The sequence below is a fragment of the Chiroxiphia lanceolata genome, chromosome 5 (assembly GCF_009829145.1).
Source record: "Chiroxiphia lanceolata isolate bChiLan1 chromosome 5, bChiLan1.pri, whole genome shotgun sequence".
NCBI classification, from domain to species: domain Eukaryota; kingdom Metazoa; phylum Chordata; class Aves; order Passeriformes; family Pipridae; genus Chiroxiphia; species Chiroxiphia lanceolata.
Window position 1 is genome coordinate 48,570,620 of NC_045641.1, and position 18,789 is coordinate 48,589,408.

An 18,789-nucleotide genomic window follows, 5' to 3' on the forward strand; every position below is an offset into this window, starting at 1 on the left:
CCCCAGTAGAGGCACGTTACCCAAGCACACCTATGGCTCTGGAGGTGCAGACAGCTGCAGGGGTGGGAGGGAGTGGTGGTGGGAGTGGTGGTATGCTGGTCGGGGGCAGCTGTGTGCTGTTGCTAAGGCTTAGAAGACATTTTTCAGAAGCTGTTTACATCCCTGTTTCAGTCTTAGGCTCCTAAATGCCCTTTAAAATTCCCCCTTTGATATGTTAGCTATATATTTATAAAATATCCTTTTACTTGCCTCAGGGGGACAATTCTGTATTTTAAAATGAAGTAGGCAGGGGTTAGTCTGCAGGGCCACCACTCCTCCTAACTGCACGTGGCCACTTGAGATTTGGAAATAGCTTTGGCTTTGCACCACAGCAGAACAGCTTCTGTTTATTTGCTACCTAATGAAAAAATGAAAAGCAGATGATCCTCAGGTGTAAAACTGAACACTTGAAGGCTGCTCCAGATTGCTTGGACAACAGCCAGCTACTTGTCAACTGCATTTCCCTTTCATGCTACTGAGTCCTGAGTGCAGCAAGACTTACTGATGTCAGCCAGGTGTGGGGGTCACTCTGCTTGCAACTTTGCAGAGAGGCAGATAGCTAATTGGGAAGTCCAGACAGGTGCTCCTGCTGTTCTGGCTGAGGAGAAACAGTGATGGGTATTTGCTTGTACCTAGGTACACTGGCTCTAGGGCAGCTAATCAGAGGCTCATTTTCATAGCTTTCTCACAAGAAGACATGACCCGGGCAGTAGGAGTGTCCTTTGTTATGCTCAGTGTGTTGTAAAGTGAGGGGCTCCCACACGGCTGTGCAACTGGGTCCTATTCTGTGCTGTTCAGCTTGGTCTGCCCAAACCCCTACAATGTCTGCACTTCCACTGTGTCCATGTTTCTCACTCCTCCATCCCTGTTGCCCTTCTGCTTCCAACTCCTTCCTACCTCACTGCCCCAGTGGCCTGCTAGCCTACATTTTTCCAGATTTTTTTATGAAACGTTTCCATCAGACCAACCACTGAGCTCAGTGTGGAATGTGTGCACACCTAAAAATACAGCCCTAATTCAGGAATTAGGGCTGCTTCACTGCCAAGGCAGAGCAGACCTCACACATACCAGGCCAGAACAGCTCTGTTCTGTAGAGTTGGCTCTGCAGGAGAGGAAGCCACCTTCCCACATTACACACTGGCCTGTGCTCTTGTAAACTATGATCATGCAAGAGGAGAAACCAAAGTAATGTGCACTTCATCTTCTCCTTAGTGTCGTTACACTGCCCACAAAGCCTGCTCCTATTTGAGGGAGGTATTGTTTTCACATTAACTCAACACACTTATTGTTTTGCATGATTGTTCAGGCCAGTCTTAACCTAAAATTCTCCTGGTGAAGCATCGGAAGCTCTCATGTCTAATGATTGAGGGAATGCATTTACAATAGTGTATGGTGTCCATTTAAAACTGTATTCTCTTGTAGGTGGCAGGCTGAAAATAATTTGAAAATTAAATATTCCACTGTTTAACTTCTGTCCTGGACTGGCCTTCAAAAGGGTGGCGATGAAGGGAGCATAAGAAAAGGTTGTTAACCCTTGAAGTTTATCTACTCAGCACATGCCAGTATTGCCAAGTTTGACCTCAGCTGATGCAGTAATTAAGATGGACACAGTGAAAGAATCATTAATGTAACAAACCTGACCAAATGTTGTGTGGCAAATAGAACAGGAGATGGCCAATGTGGCCAATGGCATCCTGTGCTGTATCAGCAATAGTGTGGCCAGCAGGACCAGGGCAGTGACCATCCCCCTGTACTCGGCACTGGTGAGGCTGCACCTTGAATCCTGTGTTCAGTTTTGGGCCTTTCACTACAAGACAGACATTGAGGTGCTGGAGCAAGTCCAGAGAAGGGCAATGAAGCTGTTGAAGGATCTGGAGCACAAGTCTTATGAGTGAAAGAGTGGCTGAGGGAGGTGAGCTGTTTAGTCTGGAGAAAAGGAGGCTCAGGGGAGACCTTATTACTCTCTACAACCACCTGAAAGAAGGTTGTGGTGAGGTGGGGGTTTGTCTCTTCTCCCAGGCACCTAGTACAAGGAAAAATGGCCTCAAGTTGTGCCAGGGGAAGTTCAGGTCAAATACAAGAAAAATTTATTGACTGAAAGAGTGATTAAACATTGGAACAGGCTCCCCAGGGAAGAGGTGGAGTCACTATCCCTGTAAGCGTTAAAAGTGTTAAAAAATGAGCAGATGTGGCATTTTGTGATATGATCAAGTGGCCACGGTGGTGTTCACTCAAAAGCTGAACTTGATGATCTTGGAGGTCTTTTCCAACCTTTATGATTCTATGAGAAAAGTCTGTATGATTTCTGCAGTGAAAAGCTTTTAGAAAAAGCAACCTCAATACTGAGAAAAACTAAAATGTCCCCCCAAAACTACACAAAGATAAGAAAAGAGGCAGAACACTTAATGTAAACACTTATTACCATAGGTACATATATATGTTTCTTGTATCAGCTAGAGAAAAGAATAATTCGACCTTGGATCCCATGCAAAGTCTGTACATGCATTTCAATCAGCACATGTCCCCAAACCCAGACTGCCCAGGGAATGCATGTGGTTAGTATTTTGTAATGAGAGGGAGAGGAGGGGAAGCCATCACTGTTTATAGCCTCAAAGCAGTGATAGAATGTACAAATGAAACACACTAGAAAGGCCAGGAAATGGCAAGGCTGCACCCTGGAGAACTCCAAAGGGCTCTTAAACCCAAACAGGACCCCTCCACCCCCAATTTAAAAGACAGCAGCTTGGCAAACATCCACCATGGAGTGCTATCACAGCCTCAACTGCAGGGACAGAAGGGGCTCTGTAGCCCTTATTCTTCCCTTGTACTTCAGTACTAGGCTCCCGTGTGTTTGCCTGAATGTATCGTCTTTTATGCGCCAAGGCAATGCTGGGCAACAGCCCAGCCCTCCTGGGTTCAGTCTAAAAGCCTGGCTGCTGAAGACCAATCGATACCTGGGCATGGCAGCTTTAGTTTAGGTATTAAAATAAAACTTCTATCCTTTCTGTTTGTGATGGCTGTTAGCATGACTTCAACATAACCACTATCAGAACACAGCTTGTTCAAATCTGCAGAATAGCCTTTAATGATAGCTCTGAGATGTGAAGGATTTTATTCATTTTCACAGCACATTAATTCTAAGACACTATTTGAGCAGCACTACTCATCAAAGAATTAGATATGGAAGAAGAGCACAGGGCTGATCACTCAGCTGTACACACTTTTCAAAAGTAAATAATCCAAAGTGTATTATTGTGCCTGCACTTTTCTGGGTGATTTGGGAGTGGGTGCCCACTGCTGCTGTCCTCATAAAGAGACAGAAGAGCCTCATCCCACTCTTTGTGAGGAAATCCATCTTTCCTTGTTAGCCCAAGCTGAAAAACAGCACCAGAAAAGTAATCACTGTCAGGGTGGTGATTTTTACAGGTTGCAGTTTGAGACCTGCATCCTATGGTAGTGCGCAGGCTGCCACTGATGTGGCCTCTCTGCTGCTCTTCCACAGGTTATGCTAGGCAAGGTCACTTAACTGTACATGCCTCAGTTTATTTGTGAGGTGAGATTTAACATTAAATAGCGATGGATAAAAACATTTATTAAGATATAATAAATAGCTAAAACCTTTAAGACTTTTTAAAAGTATAAATTACTCAACTGATATATCAAGAAATACTAATGAGGGAAGGAGAAGTCAATGGTAACAAACCACTTCAACACAGTGTCTCCACACACTGCTCAGAGGGGTGCTTCACTGAAGGAGGTGAAGCCTCTTCACGTGCCTGGTGTACCTGGCACTGCTTGGCAAAACATTAGCAAAGAGAGGTACTGTTTAGAAATCTTCATCATCGAAGGTCTCAGTGCACCTCAGCATCACAGTCTCATAATCGTATGGAAGATCTTCTTCCTGAAAGCCCCCCCCAAGTCAAGCAGGATTAAAAACCAGTGGAGTTGATTGTGTTTCAAACATACAGTGGTTTGGTTAAGAGCTGATGTGTCAGCTACTGTACTGTGAGCCCTCCCTCCTCTCTGAATCAGCAACCAGCACTTGTCAAGTGCCTGAGATGCCTGATGAAGAATAGCTCAGATTTTCAACCAATTTCCTTTTGAAATCACCAGGCTCCACTCTCTGTCATTTAGACAGCTGTTACTGATTGTGGTAGCAAATGTGTCACATAACAGGCTCTGAAGATATGAGAGCTTCTTGAGGCCTTAACTTCTACCTACTTCAGGCTTTGCTCCACTTTTAGCAACAGAAGGAAGTGGTCTTCTCTTTCACCAGCTTACAGAGAATAAGCGGCTCTTGAGAAATCAAAGTCTGGAAGATGAAAGTGTTCATGCTTGCAGTCCCTCTAGTCCATCTTCTGTATTGATGCAAGACTCTTTAGGGAAAGACTGCTTTTAAAAATAGGTGCTGTTTAAAAATGTATAGCTTAAGGAGCACTAAATCCCACTTGCTTGTCAAGTGACTCATCTAAAATCCATAATTTTAAAAGAAAGTGTTCCTTTGAAGACACAAAGGTGCTCAGTACTATTTAGAAAAAAATCCACTGACTTTCATTTAGGCAAAACCTTTGGACCTCAGTCTAAATTAATTCTTTACTGCCTTTGCTGCTAAGCTTCTCTTATGATGTGACCTTAAGACAACAGCTCTTGAAAAATGACGAGATTGCTTAACTAATCTCAAGTTCAGAAATATTTCTGTATCATGTACCACGGAAGCATGCTCCCGTTCTTATTTTTGCATCACCACCCTTTTAAGAGCTCTCCCTTTCCTTGTCCAAATTATTGCCTCCCTTATCTTGTGCCAGTCCTTCTGAAGTTTTTTATACCAGTGGGGTGCATGCCCTTGGCAGCCTTGAGAGCCAGAGCAGCAGCTCAAGAGGAGCTGTGCTCAGTAGCTCTGTGGCTACAAAACAGTGACCATACACAATCCAACAGCAGTACTTTGTACCTGTAAAGTTTACTAGAAATGGCATAACATAGCATTGGCATGAATGACCAGCAATAAAACCCATTACCTCATCAGCTCTGCAGATGAAAGGAGACCATAGGCTGCCTTTTGTATTTCAGTCGGGTGCACATCACACGCCTTACTTTAGTACTTACTGTACCTGCTACCCACCTCTGTATCTTCTACAAGGTGTGTGCACAGTGTAGCAGGACTTTACTTTAACCTTGAGATAATGTATCCCAGCACTGTCCAAACTCCTGGGCTAGCATAGTTCCAGCACAGGTACCATTTCAAGGGAAGGGGAATGGTCTGCAGGGGTTCAGTCATACCCATAAGGTAAGCAGGACGGGTTCCTTTCCCTGTTAAGTCCAGGAGTCTCTGATGCTCTGAGCGGCCCAAATTCTGGGGCAAGGTGAGTAGCCTATACTGATCTCTCTGCTGCTGCCTGAGTTGGTGTGTTTCAAGCTAGCTGGAACATCTTCTATCCCTGCTCTGCAACCACTTTCATAACTGTCTCAATCTGTTTGCTTTGAGATGGATCCAAATTTCTGCTCTCAAAACAAAAAATATCTTGTCAGTCATTTTTTTTTTTTGCCTCTTGGCAGCACTGTCTAGATGTGCTGTACTGCAGTCTAAATCAAAACAGATTGTGACCTTCACATTATCTAGCCTTGGTGATTTCTGCTCAAACTCTCTTTTTGTTGTCTTATCACAGACAACTAAAAGTTCCTGCATGAAAGAAGTGTGTGCAGCCTTTTATTTCCTTTTGGACCCACAGAGTACAGTCAACTGCCAATTTGCAGTACTTTGGGTTCTTTTGCTGCCTGTCTTCCCATTGCTCCCATTCTCCTAGTCTTATTTTAAATGTGCCTCTTCAAACCTTGAAAGAGACACTACCTCTTCCCTTACCACCTCATCTGGGAGCTGTGAGATGGACTTGGGCTCAACGATGCAGCACCAAGGAGAAGAACAAAATGAGACCATGCCAGGCATGACACTCACAAAAGAAATTTAAAACTGGAAAATACCATATCTTGCCTAAAGCTTTTCTTTCTTTTCTAGGCCTGCTCAGTTCATGGTCATTTACATAAACACAAGAAGAGCTCTGCCATTATGCAGAACATAGAAATTCACAGACCAAAGAGCTGTGTAGATCACTGCCTGGTCTCTGACAATGGCCAGGAGAGGAAGTTTAGACAAAAAGTGCAAGGACTGCACACACAGTGTGCTCTGTTTCACAATATAGGCTCCTACATTACAGCAAACTGCTGTGAGGGCCTCCTGAGCTGGAAATTGTATTTGGACCTTCAGATTTAGCAATTGCCCATGGATTGATGCCCCTGGAATTAAACCTGGTAATTTGTAAATGTGTTTTTAACATGTTGTTTGTTCATTTTATTGTGTGCTTTCTAGCTCTTCTGGTGTTAGACACAATGAATAATCATTCTATGTACCAAATCCACACCGTGCAGGAACAAAATGGTCTTGCAGTACCCCTCAGTCTTTTTTTGTAGAAAAGTCCTACTCTAAAGTTCCTGTTCAATGTCTTTGCTGTGCCTTCTGGCATTCTTTGTACCTCGTCTAGTGCTACTGTCTCCCTGAGATGGAGGAACCAAATGGCACTCAGCAGTCACTGTAGATTCAGATAGTGGTGCAACACAAGTTTTTGCTTTGTCTTCTGTTACAACTATCCCTCATCAAAAACCCTCTATTTTCATTCAAAGGAGCATCTGTTCAAGTACCAGAGATTGGTGGGAGCTAGGCAATAGAAACTAGCAAACCAATGGCTACTGTGGAGGCACAGTTGACTCTGAACCAAAACAAGCATGCTCTGGCTGAGGGATATCTTTTGGTTCTTCACCCACGTGCAAGCTCTGAGCCACCTCCTTGGCAGGAAGATAAGAACGGGAGGAAGAACACTGCAAACACAAGGACTTGTTGGCTCAGCAAACCTACAACAGTAGGCTGAAGTCAAGAGGCAGCTCAGGAACTGCTTATCAGCTCTTTCAAGAACACAGATATCCTGCTCCTAAGGCCTGCCAGTAGAGGTCTCAGAGTAGGGAACCTGGCACCCAGATGAAGGTGGGTCATACTGAGCTCAGAACGAAGCAGCTGGGGGTTAATGGAGAACTGCAAAGTGAGCTTTGCCTGCTCAGAGGAGATCACTCAAGCTTTTCCACAAGGAACTTTCATGCAAAAAATAATAATAAAAAAATTAAAATTCCTCATGTCATTTGCCATTTTGAATAATATTCAAAGCAATAATAACCTCTCACACTTTGCTGACACATCTGAAGTGATGAACCCCAAGTTCTTATTTGTAATCATTCTGGACAATATGATCAGAAGTACAGAATACAGAAATCCCTTTCTGATACTGACAGAAATACATTGCTCCTTCTATAAGGAATCCTTTGGCAAGGCTTACCTGGAAAAACTGTGTATTAGCAAAGAAGAGGCGTTTTAGGAAGTCGGTGACCAGCAGATAGAGTCTGTGGTGATCCTCTGGATTATCAGAATTGCAGCTTGCAATTGCTGAACTGAAATTGGAACCAGATAGTGTATTTAATTTCCTGTTCCCTTCTCTTTGCTTTCTCTCCATTTTACTTATAAATTAAAAAAAAAAAAAAAATTCAAATTGTTTTCAAGATGATTCTGATGTTAAAGACAATAGCCAAGCAAGGCAGAGAGGAGTGGTGGTGGATGTATTCATGAGATACTATCTAACAAATGCAAGGACGACATGCAAGAACAGAGAACAGCAATTCAAGAAACCAGTGTCACAACAAATAGATCCACTGATACATGACAGCTTTAGTAACATTGTTTTGGGGTAAAGTATATATCCATTAAAACAGAAAGCAACTATGGTTATTGGGTAGTGTATTTTGTAGGGTTGTTCAGAAGAACTTATTTTGTAAAGTTTTTGAGTGAATGAAGTAACCTGTGGTGATGAAATGACATGTAGGTTTGTACTCAGGTAACTGTGGCAAAAAGCTAAGCTATTCATTCTGGACCTTACCTCTATATTCTTCCTGGGATTTTACAAAGTTCTGCCATCACACCTCTGTCCAGAATTACAAGGGAGGGAACAGGATAAATGTTGACTATTGAAATACTAATATGATTTGGGACCTAAAACAGACTGTAAAGATGATGGCAACACATTGCAGTATTAAGGAATATTTAATCTTATTTTAAATGCAAACAGCAGTTGTGACCTAATAAATGTTATTTAATAGATAAATGTTTGTTAAGCTTTTTTATCCATTCATGTATATTCTGATCAACAGCCAAAACAACCTTATTTTAATTCATTCCCTTCTGAAAGTGCAATCTGGAACGGTGGTGAAAGAAAGAGATTCAGACTAAAGAGCACTCTAAATGTAGAAATATAAGTAGAAAACGGGATTAAACCGCTCACAGATTAAAAACACTATTTGCAAAGAGAAACAATCCTAACAAAGACTAAGTAGCAAGAATACATAAAAGATGAGTCATAAAGTGATTTTCCTCTTGAAGAAAGCAACCATTTTCTTTCTTTGGTCTACTGGGAAAAATCAAAGACAGTTCCAGCTTTGTATCTGACATGATCTCTTCAAGATAACTCATCTGACCTGAAGAGGAAAGAGATATTATTTAATAGGCCCTGTGTTTCTTTGGTGTTACTGTTCAGGTCAACCACACTTGAACCTAATCGCCTCTTTGTGACTGAATTAGGGTACTTGAAAAAGCTAAGGGAGAAAATGTTAAAAAATTATCATTTTTGTCTCATTAAATAAGAGTACAGTTTATGATTAGCTGATCTATGCAAGGAATGCCTCATGGTCCTCACAGATCTAGTAAGTGAGAGAGTGAAAAGGAAAACATTACAAAGGATTGTAACTTGAAAAAATGGAAAGCTATGCAGAGTGGTGAAGAAAATCAGAAGGGCCCCAGTTATCCTGAAGTGACAGGCTGCTCTTAATAAGTGATTCATACTGATTCTGCTTTAAATGACCATTAGTCATTTCACTTTTGCACCCTAAAAGGAAGTATATTGTGAGCATAGTTGCTGGAGGTTGCTATTCTAACCATTTACTAAAAATTAGGCACAAAAAAGAGAGGTAGGCTATTGTCTTACTCCACAGAATACTTGCTGTGGAGTATTGACAGTGGGCTGTTAACTTACTGCGTCTACCAAAAGGGGTGACTTTGTAATTTACCTCTGGCTAGACATTCCCTGAGTCTTGCTTCTGTCAAGGAAACCAGCAGCAACATCAAATGCATCTTCAAACATTACCTAGCAGAGAAATCACTTCAGATGTCAACATATCCAGCCATCTAAAACTTTTACCTAGGGTATAATTTTTAATAATAAAGCCTTTAAAAACATGATATTCTTTCTTTATATTTAACAGGTATGTTTACAGCTAGAGTAAACCAAGAGGTTTTGTGGAGTCAGGAATAATAAGGAATAAATGTATTTCATGACTAAGAACACAAGGTGAAGGTCCATTCCCTTAAGCCTGTGCTTCAACCTCTTGGAATTAGACTTAATATTACATGTCCCAAAAAAACCAGTAAAACCCATGAATTGTATCAGTGCTTTTGAGGCTTGACCCTGGACTGCTGCTTATGGCTGGAGATCTCAGCTGTACCAGCCAGTCTCTCCAAATCTGATTCTATTTCACAAAGGAGTTTAGATGGTCCCTGTGACAGACCAATAAGCTCATTAGTTCACTCTGCCATAATGCAGTTCACACATTTTCTGTGCCAGAAAGTGCTGTACATGCGACATCCCCATGACATTTCCTAAGGCAACAAGCAATATGAGTTGTATCCTGTGACTCAAAAAGAACTTATCAATGCAATTTCCTTATATGCTAAAGGTAGACATCTGTCCCTCTGTTGCAGCTAATAAAATGACACATATCTCTTTGAGCAGTTAGTTGCTTCAGCAATCAGTGCTCCAGGAACCATTTCTAAAGAATTAGTGGTTATTTAATCCATGTCATCAATCTCTTTTTAACAAATGCCATGATCTACTCAATCACTGACTTTTTGGCTCTGCAGAGGTGCATGGTACAGGCAGTCATTGGCCCTGTACCACTTGAACTGGTCTCTTTGCTACCAAGTGCTTTGATGAAAAAAACCCATCCAACCCAAAACACAGCAAGCCTTGGCAAACTGGGTATTCCTTCTGAATTTGGATTTTCTGTGCTTCTCAGAGAGTTTGCAGAGCACAGGAACTCTTGTTCTTGCTCCCTGCCCCTGGAGCAAATTACGAGTAAATTTAACTGTTACTCAGCACAGGATTACTACCACTGCACTCCTATAGCTTGTTATGTATCTTATCAAGAGAAAAGTTGGTGCAGACATTTACTCAAAGACTGCTTATTGTCTCCACTTATGCATTCAGGTGGTCTTGAGAAAGCTTAATCACAACTACTGTATGTTTTCAATTAAAAGCTGCAGAGCCAATTAGCATCTGAAGGCTTGGAGTTTCAGAGGCAGACTATGTATGTTACTGAGCACTTACTTCCTCTGGTGTGGAGACTGAGGAACCACTGGCTTCCTCACTGTTACCTCCGCTGTCCCTCACGCTCCCTTCAGTGCATGCAGGCTCTTGGCCAGAAGCCTTGGAATCCACGAGGAAATCTCTCTGACTACAGTACTGCAAGATGCTGTCCCTGCTTTCTTCAGAAAGCTCTTGCCAGAAATGGGAAATAGCTGTGGAGACCTCAGGAAGAGGCACTTCTCCAGTGCAAACAATTCCATGCTCTATCAGCAGGTCCATTGTATGCTTATAAAAATATAGGTATCTGGAATGAAAGGAAAGGGAGCATCTCTTAAGATCAGGCTATGAGGTAGCCATCTACTGAAAATCAGCAGGAGAGTGGATAGTAGGAGTAGCTCTGATTTGTAACTGCTTCACTGACTGCCCCCTCTAAGACTTCATACAATTATTGAAGATTGCCCAACACTGTTTGAAGATTTCAGCAACTCTGTTCTGCCAAGATTTCATCTGCAAAAAACAGGCTCCAGCCACAGCCTCAGCAGGACTGCCTCACAACAAAAGCTCCAGGCACTGCAGGTTGTATTTGTTGCACAGGCAGACCTCATTCTGGAGCTTAATCAATTTTCAGCTACTTGCCTTTGCATTCTGAGCCTTTTGCACTGTAAGTCACTTTTTAGACATTTACTGGCGTTGCACTACACTTTAAAGCCCTGTCTGAGGTGTTAGGTACTTATACATGCAGACAGAAGGAGACTAGCCCAGGTCTGGATGCTCCGACTTAAGCATGGGAGCTAAATTTCCTGCGTTTTACATCTGAGGAAATGCATCCCTAAGACTGAATTCTAAGCAGTCTGTAGTGAAACTGGTGGTGGAACGTAAGTGTCATAATTTCAACCCAGTCACTAAATCTCAGAACAAGCCTGCTTGTACTGTTAGCACTGTGTGGCACAGTGAACCAAGGATAATAATGTCTACTTCAGAAAGCGACACTGAAGGTTATTTTACATTAATTAAATGCTTAGAGCTTCTCAAATGAAAATAACAAACTCAAAGGAGTACAAACAAGAGTTCTATAAACAGCAGGCATTTTTACTACATTTGGGCTCAAAATGATTCACAAATGAACACATTTCCTGATTAACTGAACAGTATTGCATGACAAAGTAACTCAAAAGAGTTTAGTCTTTTCTTTACTATTTTTAAATATTTGTTCCAGCAAACTAATATTGACAAGATAATTTTGTACACACACATAAGCATGTTTAAACTCCAGTTTCCATACTCTGGAGTATTGTCCACCATTGTTGGAGACAAAATACTGGAAGGGGAATAAGTGTTCTCATGTAAGGTATTTCACTCGCTAAGGTTTCTGGATATCCAGCTCCAAACAAAGGATCTGGAGTTTCTCAGGCAGAAGAATATGAATCACCATTAGACTGCTCTGCTAAAGAAAGTAACCTTGAAGCAGAACTCAACTATTTCCTTCCCAGCTGGAAAGAGACAACCACATTTTGCACTGGACAGAGTACCATGCAGTCCTACCAATGTAGCTCCTGCTGGTGGACATGGGGAGAAAACTCAGCCTGTTGAAGCTCAAAGCATTTCTGATGCTGCCCAAATAATGTGATTAAACAATCACCAAAAGACTGCTATTTTCTTTGCTGAAGAGTCCCTGTCGTTTTACGTCTGTTATAAAAGATCGTTTTTTGACAAGAATTAGCTATGAACCAAATGCAACATGCCGTAAGACTGCAGGGTAAGAGCCAGAGTTCACACAGTACAGGCCCTGGTCTACCTTGTCAGTGAAGAATGGGAAAGTCAGGTGTTTACAGCTCTGTCATGCAGCCTTTGAGGAAGCAGAGCTTTCTAACCCTGAAAATCTTTATTCAGCACATTTCAAGGTCTTGTAAACGGTACCTTACTACAGGCCATCTCCGATTCTCACGGGAGCAAAAAAAAGGAGCCGTAGTGGGAGGCTGGTGCCATCTGCTGGCACAGCTGCAGGCTCCATTTGATGAAAAACACGGTGATCCAAGGGAATTTTAGAAATAAGCAGCAGTTTGAAGCAAAAGAAAAGGAACTGCGGAGGTGTTTGTTAATGGTGGCGATGCTGTGGAAGAGGATGCCAGATGTGGATTCTTCTGCACTGCATGTTCTTTGGAATGGTTAGGGTGAAATCGACTGCTTGATGGTACAGGATAGATTACACATCCATCTATTTCTCACATCTTTACAATCAAATAATCATTTAACCCATTGGAAAAGCAAGATAAAACCTCCTAGTGCTGTCTGACAGCAAGGGGAAGAACGTGGTGTATAACATACTCAGTTTTAAGATATTAATAACTTTGAAAAAACCCATTACAACCTCTGGCTGAAATAATGGACCACTGACATGAGAACAGTGGTCTTTGATTTTTAGGTCCTGCATCAGGCACTTAGGAGCTGATCCTGGAGGGGGTTATGGACTCACATCCACTAGTTATAAGTAACACACATGCAAGAGTTTAGGTTCCCCTCCTCCCCTGCGTTGCAGATATTCTGAGGAATGGTTTCTGGTATCTTCCAGACCACCCTATTCTGCAGCCTGCAGGCTGAGAACAACAAGATCTTCCTTAGTTGAATGCAGCCTTAGCCTGCTCTGATCCCACTAAAAAAGTATTCCAAGCTGCAAACAGCTGAAGGTCTATTTCGGGAAGGGGCAACAGTGTTCAAGCTTCTCATACAATGCTATTAGAGGCAGGATGAGCATCACTGTAGGGGAAAGTATGCTCTGCCTCTGGTTCCTGCACCTCCCTAGAACACATACAGCTAGACTCTTGACAATTTCATCTGGTGCAGCAATTCCTACATTCCTAAAATCTAGCCCCATTGCAGGGATACAACTCTATGAGGGTACTGATACTACAAACAAACAGGGACACACACCTGCATAAATCATCCTGGATTAATAACCTCCTATTTCACCTGAGCTTGCCTGTTAAAGCACTACTGTTAGCAAGTATGTTCCATTGTACTCTGAAAGTCATATGGACAGTGGTAAAGCGTGGGCAGACAGGGAATGAAAGAGTTGAAAGAAATCTTCTTCTTTTTCTTGAGAAGGGGTGAAAAATCCTCAGGGATTTACCAGGGCCTGAAAGCTGGGGACTGCTATGATGCTGAGAGTTCATTCACATGCAAGTCACAGGTAAAGGACTTGGGAAGTGATCAGCTTCATCACCAGCAGGGCCAAAGTTGCTGGCACAAGGCTTCTGCGAGGCAGATTCAGGCTCCAGGAGGGCTGCATGAACAGCAGTGACTCAATGCACAGTGTTAATGCAAACAAGTTGAAAAACTGAAGGCAACATGGCGTGCACTTACCGTTCAAATTCCACTAGATCTGGGGAAGAAGTGTCTGAAAACTGGATCAGTTCTGGCTTCCCATCTTCTTCCAGTGTTTGTTTTTCACATTCTTGAATCAAATACCAGATGGCAGAGTCACTTTCACTCACGTCTTCTGAGGCTGATATAATGCTGGAAAGAACACAAAAGAGAAAAGCTACATGAACAATTTCTTAACTGGACCCCTGTCATGGTCACTCCAGAGTCCAGGGCCATTCTTCCCAAGCCAGCTTTTCCCTCCTTCTTTTGCTTTGCAGGAGAATGAGAAGTCCTTGGTGGAGATCAGCTATATAGAAGGAAAAGAAAATAAATGCACTGACTGGAAATGAGATCAACAACATGCTTAGCATGTTTGTGTACTACATGGGATTACAGGGGTCCAGGGGAAATCTCTTCATCCTTTTCTCATGATGAAAGACCTCTGCTTGGAAATACAGTAACAATGACAAAGAGGTTCAGAGATGCCGGGATGGAAGCAAGTGCAAAGTATTATCATCTTTTCTTGACTGGTATAAGCCCTTACCTGTGATTGCTGAATTGCCTCTTGACATATTCCTCCCTGACTTCCTCCAAGCTGGATGGGTTCCCATCCTCCAGACTGTAGCTCTCTGTTGTCAGCAGAAAGGTTACTGTTACATCAGTGGCACTTTTGGCTTCTCACTCACCCTCAGCCCCAACCAAACAGAGTATTTTCAATAACTGGTTCTTCATGAGCCAGAGCTTTTCATGAGGCAAAAATAATGTGAAAGAAGAAATCTGCCTCTCCTACAATGTGACTAGCATCATTGGGAGGTTATGAACACTGAGGAACTTAGAATCAATGCCTTGTTCCTAACACTGATCTGACAAAACTGATGGTGAAAACAACAAGCAAATCGAAGTTCAGGCATGCACTAGTCAATACAGTATTTTGTGATTACCATATAATGAACAAATTGCATGTAAAAAACTCTGACATCCAAGCTGTCATTACCACAAGCAGTATGAATTTTACATATATGCAAGTCAATACAAGGAGAAGCTTGCCTCCAAGCTCCACTTGGCCAGCCTCACCGCTTGTGATCCCTTCAGTTTTGCTCTGTCAAAATATTCTTTCTACCTATGACTTACTTTTACGGGTCATCCAAAGATGTGGTTTCAGATAAGATTGTTCATTGTAAGCACTGAGACTTCTAATCGATGTAAATTATTGGAGGTGCAAGTTGCATAAACAGCAATTTTTTTTTTTCTAGCTGACGAGAATTTGGACACTTGAGGGGACAAAAAAATATGTCCAAAGCCTCTACCCTATACGCCCTTAGTCCTACTTGCTGCCAGTGGAGGCAGTGGCCAGCTTCAGTAAACAGAAGGCTCATTGTTGAGGGTGCGAAGCCGCAGCAGGAGCTGCCTCAGCTGCCGACAGCACATGCTGACCCGCGTGACGCAGTGTCACAGGCTGTGACAGAGGAGGGCAGGAAGATGACCCATCAAGCGGAAAGAAAACAAAACTGTACCATCTCTCTTAGCCATTTTTATCACAGTAAACTCTTAATCAGAGGCTTCCATTTCCTACACCAGGAAATCCTACCTCACACCAGAGCCTGCAGTTCAAGCTCTCACACCGCTGGGTGGTCCTGAGGGCTGTGACTCGCACTGCACCACATTGCTGCGGCCGGGAGGAGCACACTCGCTCCCACAGTGAGTGAGGCTCCTTAGTGAGAGCCTAAGGATCCAGCATGGGGACCCACACCAGGCCACACCTGCTGGGGGCAAATCGGTAGCAGTGTGCCAAGGGCACTCAGGCCTGCTGCCATGGGATAGCAGGAAATGCTTGTTTCCTTTCTGCACCTAGGCTGGGGAGGGAGTAGGAAACACCGAGTTAGAGGGGGATTTCCGAGATGCAGTGCTTAGTGGGTTGATAGACTTTTCGCTATCCCTTGCTTATTGCTACAACTAAAGCCACAGTTGGCTGTGATGCTTTAATGGGCTCAGCTGTGCACCTATCTGTCTCTGTTTAGCAAATACATAGAAACCAAGTGCAGGCACTTTGTCCAAGCAAATACTTGCATAGTTACCTTTCATCTTCAGCAAAGAACACAAGGTTTGCTCCAACTTCTGGATAGATGTCTTAGCCTTACGCAAAACCTGATACTAAACATAAGAAGAAAAGGAACTGATTATTCTCTGCTCTAACTAGATTCATGTTTGAAAATGCCTTGTTTTTTTCTTCAGTTTTCCTTCATTTTGACCTTCAGTAATTTCCATGTCTCTGTGAAAAAAAGATGTTGTTTCACTAGCTACCCTTATACATATGAAAAGGGAAAATAATTAATAACACAGTAAACTTCAACATAGAATATAAATATTTGTATATATTAAGCAATACATACACATCACACCCAGTCTCATAGACATTTGCTACTTAACTCTGATCTTTTTTCATCAGCAAATGGTCTTTTTTGGATCATTCTCTTCTTGGAGCATGTCCAGAAATACCATGCTGTGAATCCCTGTTGGATGCCTACCAACTTAAGGCACAAGATTTTAGTAATGATTTCCCATGAGAATTTTGCTAGGAGAAGCCTTTGCCATGTTCTACTCTCAGCCGATGTAAACTGGAATAACTTCAGTGCTGCACATCATTCCATCATTTATACCAGACATAACTGAAAACATATGACCAGTGCATTTAAACATACACATCTCCAAAATATTTGAAGATTTATGTGTGCGGTGAGACCATCCACGATCACCTTAGATGGGATGTCTACCTTGCAGAGCTTTCACGCCAGATATTTTAGCAAGACACTAAACACTAAGGATACAAGTGACCTTCTGTATTTAGGCTTTTTCAAGATACTAAACTTCCTTGACCCCCTGATGTCGCACAAGTGGCACATGATACTATGAAAAAGCAATTTTAAGAATTGGCATGTGAACATAGTCTCCTTAGACTAGGCAAAGGAAGTAGTAGTTTAGTTTTGGCTTCTGAGATCATGATGACTTCAGCTTAACTTGCGTCTTGCTCAGAACATGGGAAACCAAACTCTTACCTCAACCTACATGAGAGTTAAGGGCCTGAGCAGGTATAAGCCTCATATAGAAGGATTTGGCATGTTCATAGCCCTGTACAAGGACAATTCCTGTCCTAAACAATCATTGCCCTCTCCATTTTTCAAACTGGAAAACTGAAGGTAAACAATGTAACCAAATGAATTGGTGGCAGGGTTGAGAAAAGATTCCTGATGTTTATTTCTCTGCCTCCAGCATAGCAATATCAATCTGCTCAGTAGTATTTTGAGTAAATTTCATCTTTATAAACAATTTTGATTAAATAGTTTCTTTGTTTAGAAGAGACAAAGAAACAGTACTGGTGGTTGTTTTTTCCCTGATCTTATTTTTCCAGAGTGTCTTGAAGACAGAGTGCACTTCATAAGGCTGAATGAATTTCTCCCTCCCCTCTAACTTCTTCTGTCCCTAAACTCACTATTCTAATTTCAGAGCAAAATGCTGTGAAATCAAGATAACTCCATCATGAGATCCCTTGGTTTGTTTCCAAAACACTATAAAAGAAAACGCAAAGCTAGAAAAATGCAGCAAAAAAGCCTGTAAGAACAGTGCAGACAAGGCACATGATAGACCCATGACCCAGAAACTACAAACTGAACAACTTGCTTATGCTGAGTTGGCAGCTTTAAAGAGATCCAGGAAAGGTGCATATAGTGAAGTTACACACACACCAGCACCCATTAAGATACAGTGGTCATCCTCATAAATTTAACCTAAGCCTGGTTAAGTTTGAACATGCTTATGTATTATAGTGATGGATAGGGAAGTAGTCGCTGCTCCGCACCTTTGAGGCACAGTTGTCTGACTGGGATAAAACTCTTCCCCGCAAGCTGTTGAAGAGTCTTGCCAGAGGAACCCGGTGGTGTGCCTGTGGCAAGTGCTGCTTTGCCATACAGTGTTCTACCTCTTACAGGTGTGTCAGGGGATTGAGACTCACTCTGGCATGTATCTTCCTACAGTCTCCAGCTGTCTCTGCCGAAAGCTGCAATGCAACATTTATTTATACTGAATAAATATCTAAGTGAAGAAAAAGAAATCTTACAGCCTGCATAGTGGTCAGACCAAAACAAACAAACAAAAAAATGTGGCTGATTGACAAGGGCATTCCAGCTTATCTTTGTGTAGAAAATCATGGAGTTTGAAATGTTCTCTTTGCCTGACAGATACCTGCCTGTTAAGTACTTACTAAAACACTAACAATAAACTGCAACACAGCTTAAGCTGGCCTCCCACCTCCTGCACACTTCCCCATTTCCATCAAATATCCAGGGCTTGGCTTCACAAAGCACTGACTCCTCTCCTTCCACAGATGTTACTAAGTGACAGACTTCTTTACAACATTGGATTTCTTTCCCCAATTAACTGTTACATTCGTACAGGCAACGATATCAGACATACACTTGCACAAGAGGGCCAGATCCAGGCGCAGCCAGGCCTGCTGCAGCTGCCCCGCCGGCCTGACAGAGCCTGAGGCACCCGTCTGGGAAGCCCTTCCCGGCCTTCCACTGGAAGGCCAACGCCCACTGCCCCGCTACCGACCGCAAGTACAGCCTAGGGGTAAGAAGGCCCGCCCCTGCTGTTCCTTCCGCAGCCGGGAGGGGACAGGCCGGCCGGGGGAAGCCCCTGAGGCGCCGCCGGACGCTGCAGGGACGGGTGTGTCCCTCGGTGCCGCCCCGCCCGGAGCCGCCCTCGGCCGCCGCGCCTCTGCCGCGAGCGCCAGGCAACATGAGCCACACGTGGCCAACGGCCAATCGCGACGCAGCCGGCGCCGGACGGCGGCCAATCAGGAGGCGGAAAAAACGCGGGCTCTGAGCCCCGGCGGGGAGGGAAGAGGGGCAGGGAACAGGCGGGAAAAGGAGGGCGGGCAAGGCAT

General features: G+C 43.0%; 1 protein-coding gene across 9 annotated transcripts; it reads right to left on the reverse strand.

Moving 5' to 3' along the window:
* Positions 1-3,100: 3,100 nt before the first annotated feature.
* STRA8 (stimulated by retinoic acid 8) lies at positions 3,101-18,595 on the reverse strand. Of its 9 annotated transcripts, XR_004357352.1 has the most exons (10): positions 18,315-18,595; positions 17,701-17,898; positions 15,923-15,998; positions 14,392-14,476; positions 13,848-14,000; positions 10,509-10,791; positions 9,193-9,269; positions 7,416-7,527; positions 4,261-4,431; positions 3,101-3,940 (listed from the first exon to the last, which is right to left on the reverse strand). XR_004357352.1 is itself a non-coding variant. In XM_032689412.1 (9 exons), exons 2-9 carry the CDS (start codon positions 17,806-17,808, stop codon positions 3,866-3,868), a joined length of 969 nt encoding a protein of 322 aa, XP_032545303.1. In that variant the 5' UTR covers positions 17,809-17,898; positions 18,456-18,595; the 3' UTR covers positions 3,101-3,865. The 9 variants fall into 9 exon arrangements, 8 of the variants coding, with proteins under 8 accessions (XP_032545303.1, XP_032545308.1, XP_032545302.1 ...); XM_032689412.1 differs by lacking the exon at positions 4,261-4,431 and having other exon boundaries at positions 18,456-18,595; XM_032689417.1 differs by lacking the exon at positions 4,261-4,431 and having other exon boundaries at positions 17,854-17,898.
* Between the last annotated feature and the right edge of the window lie 194 nt (positions 18,596-18,789).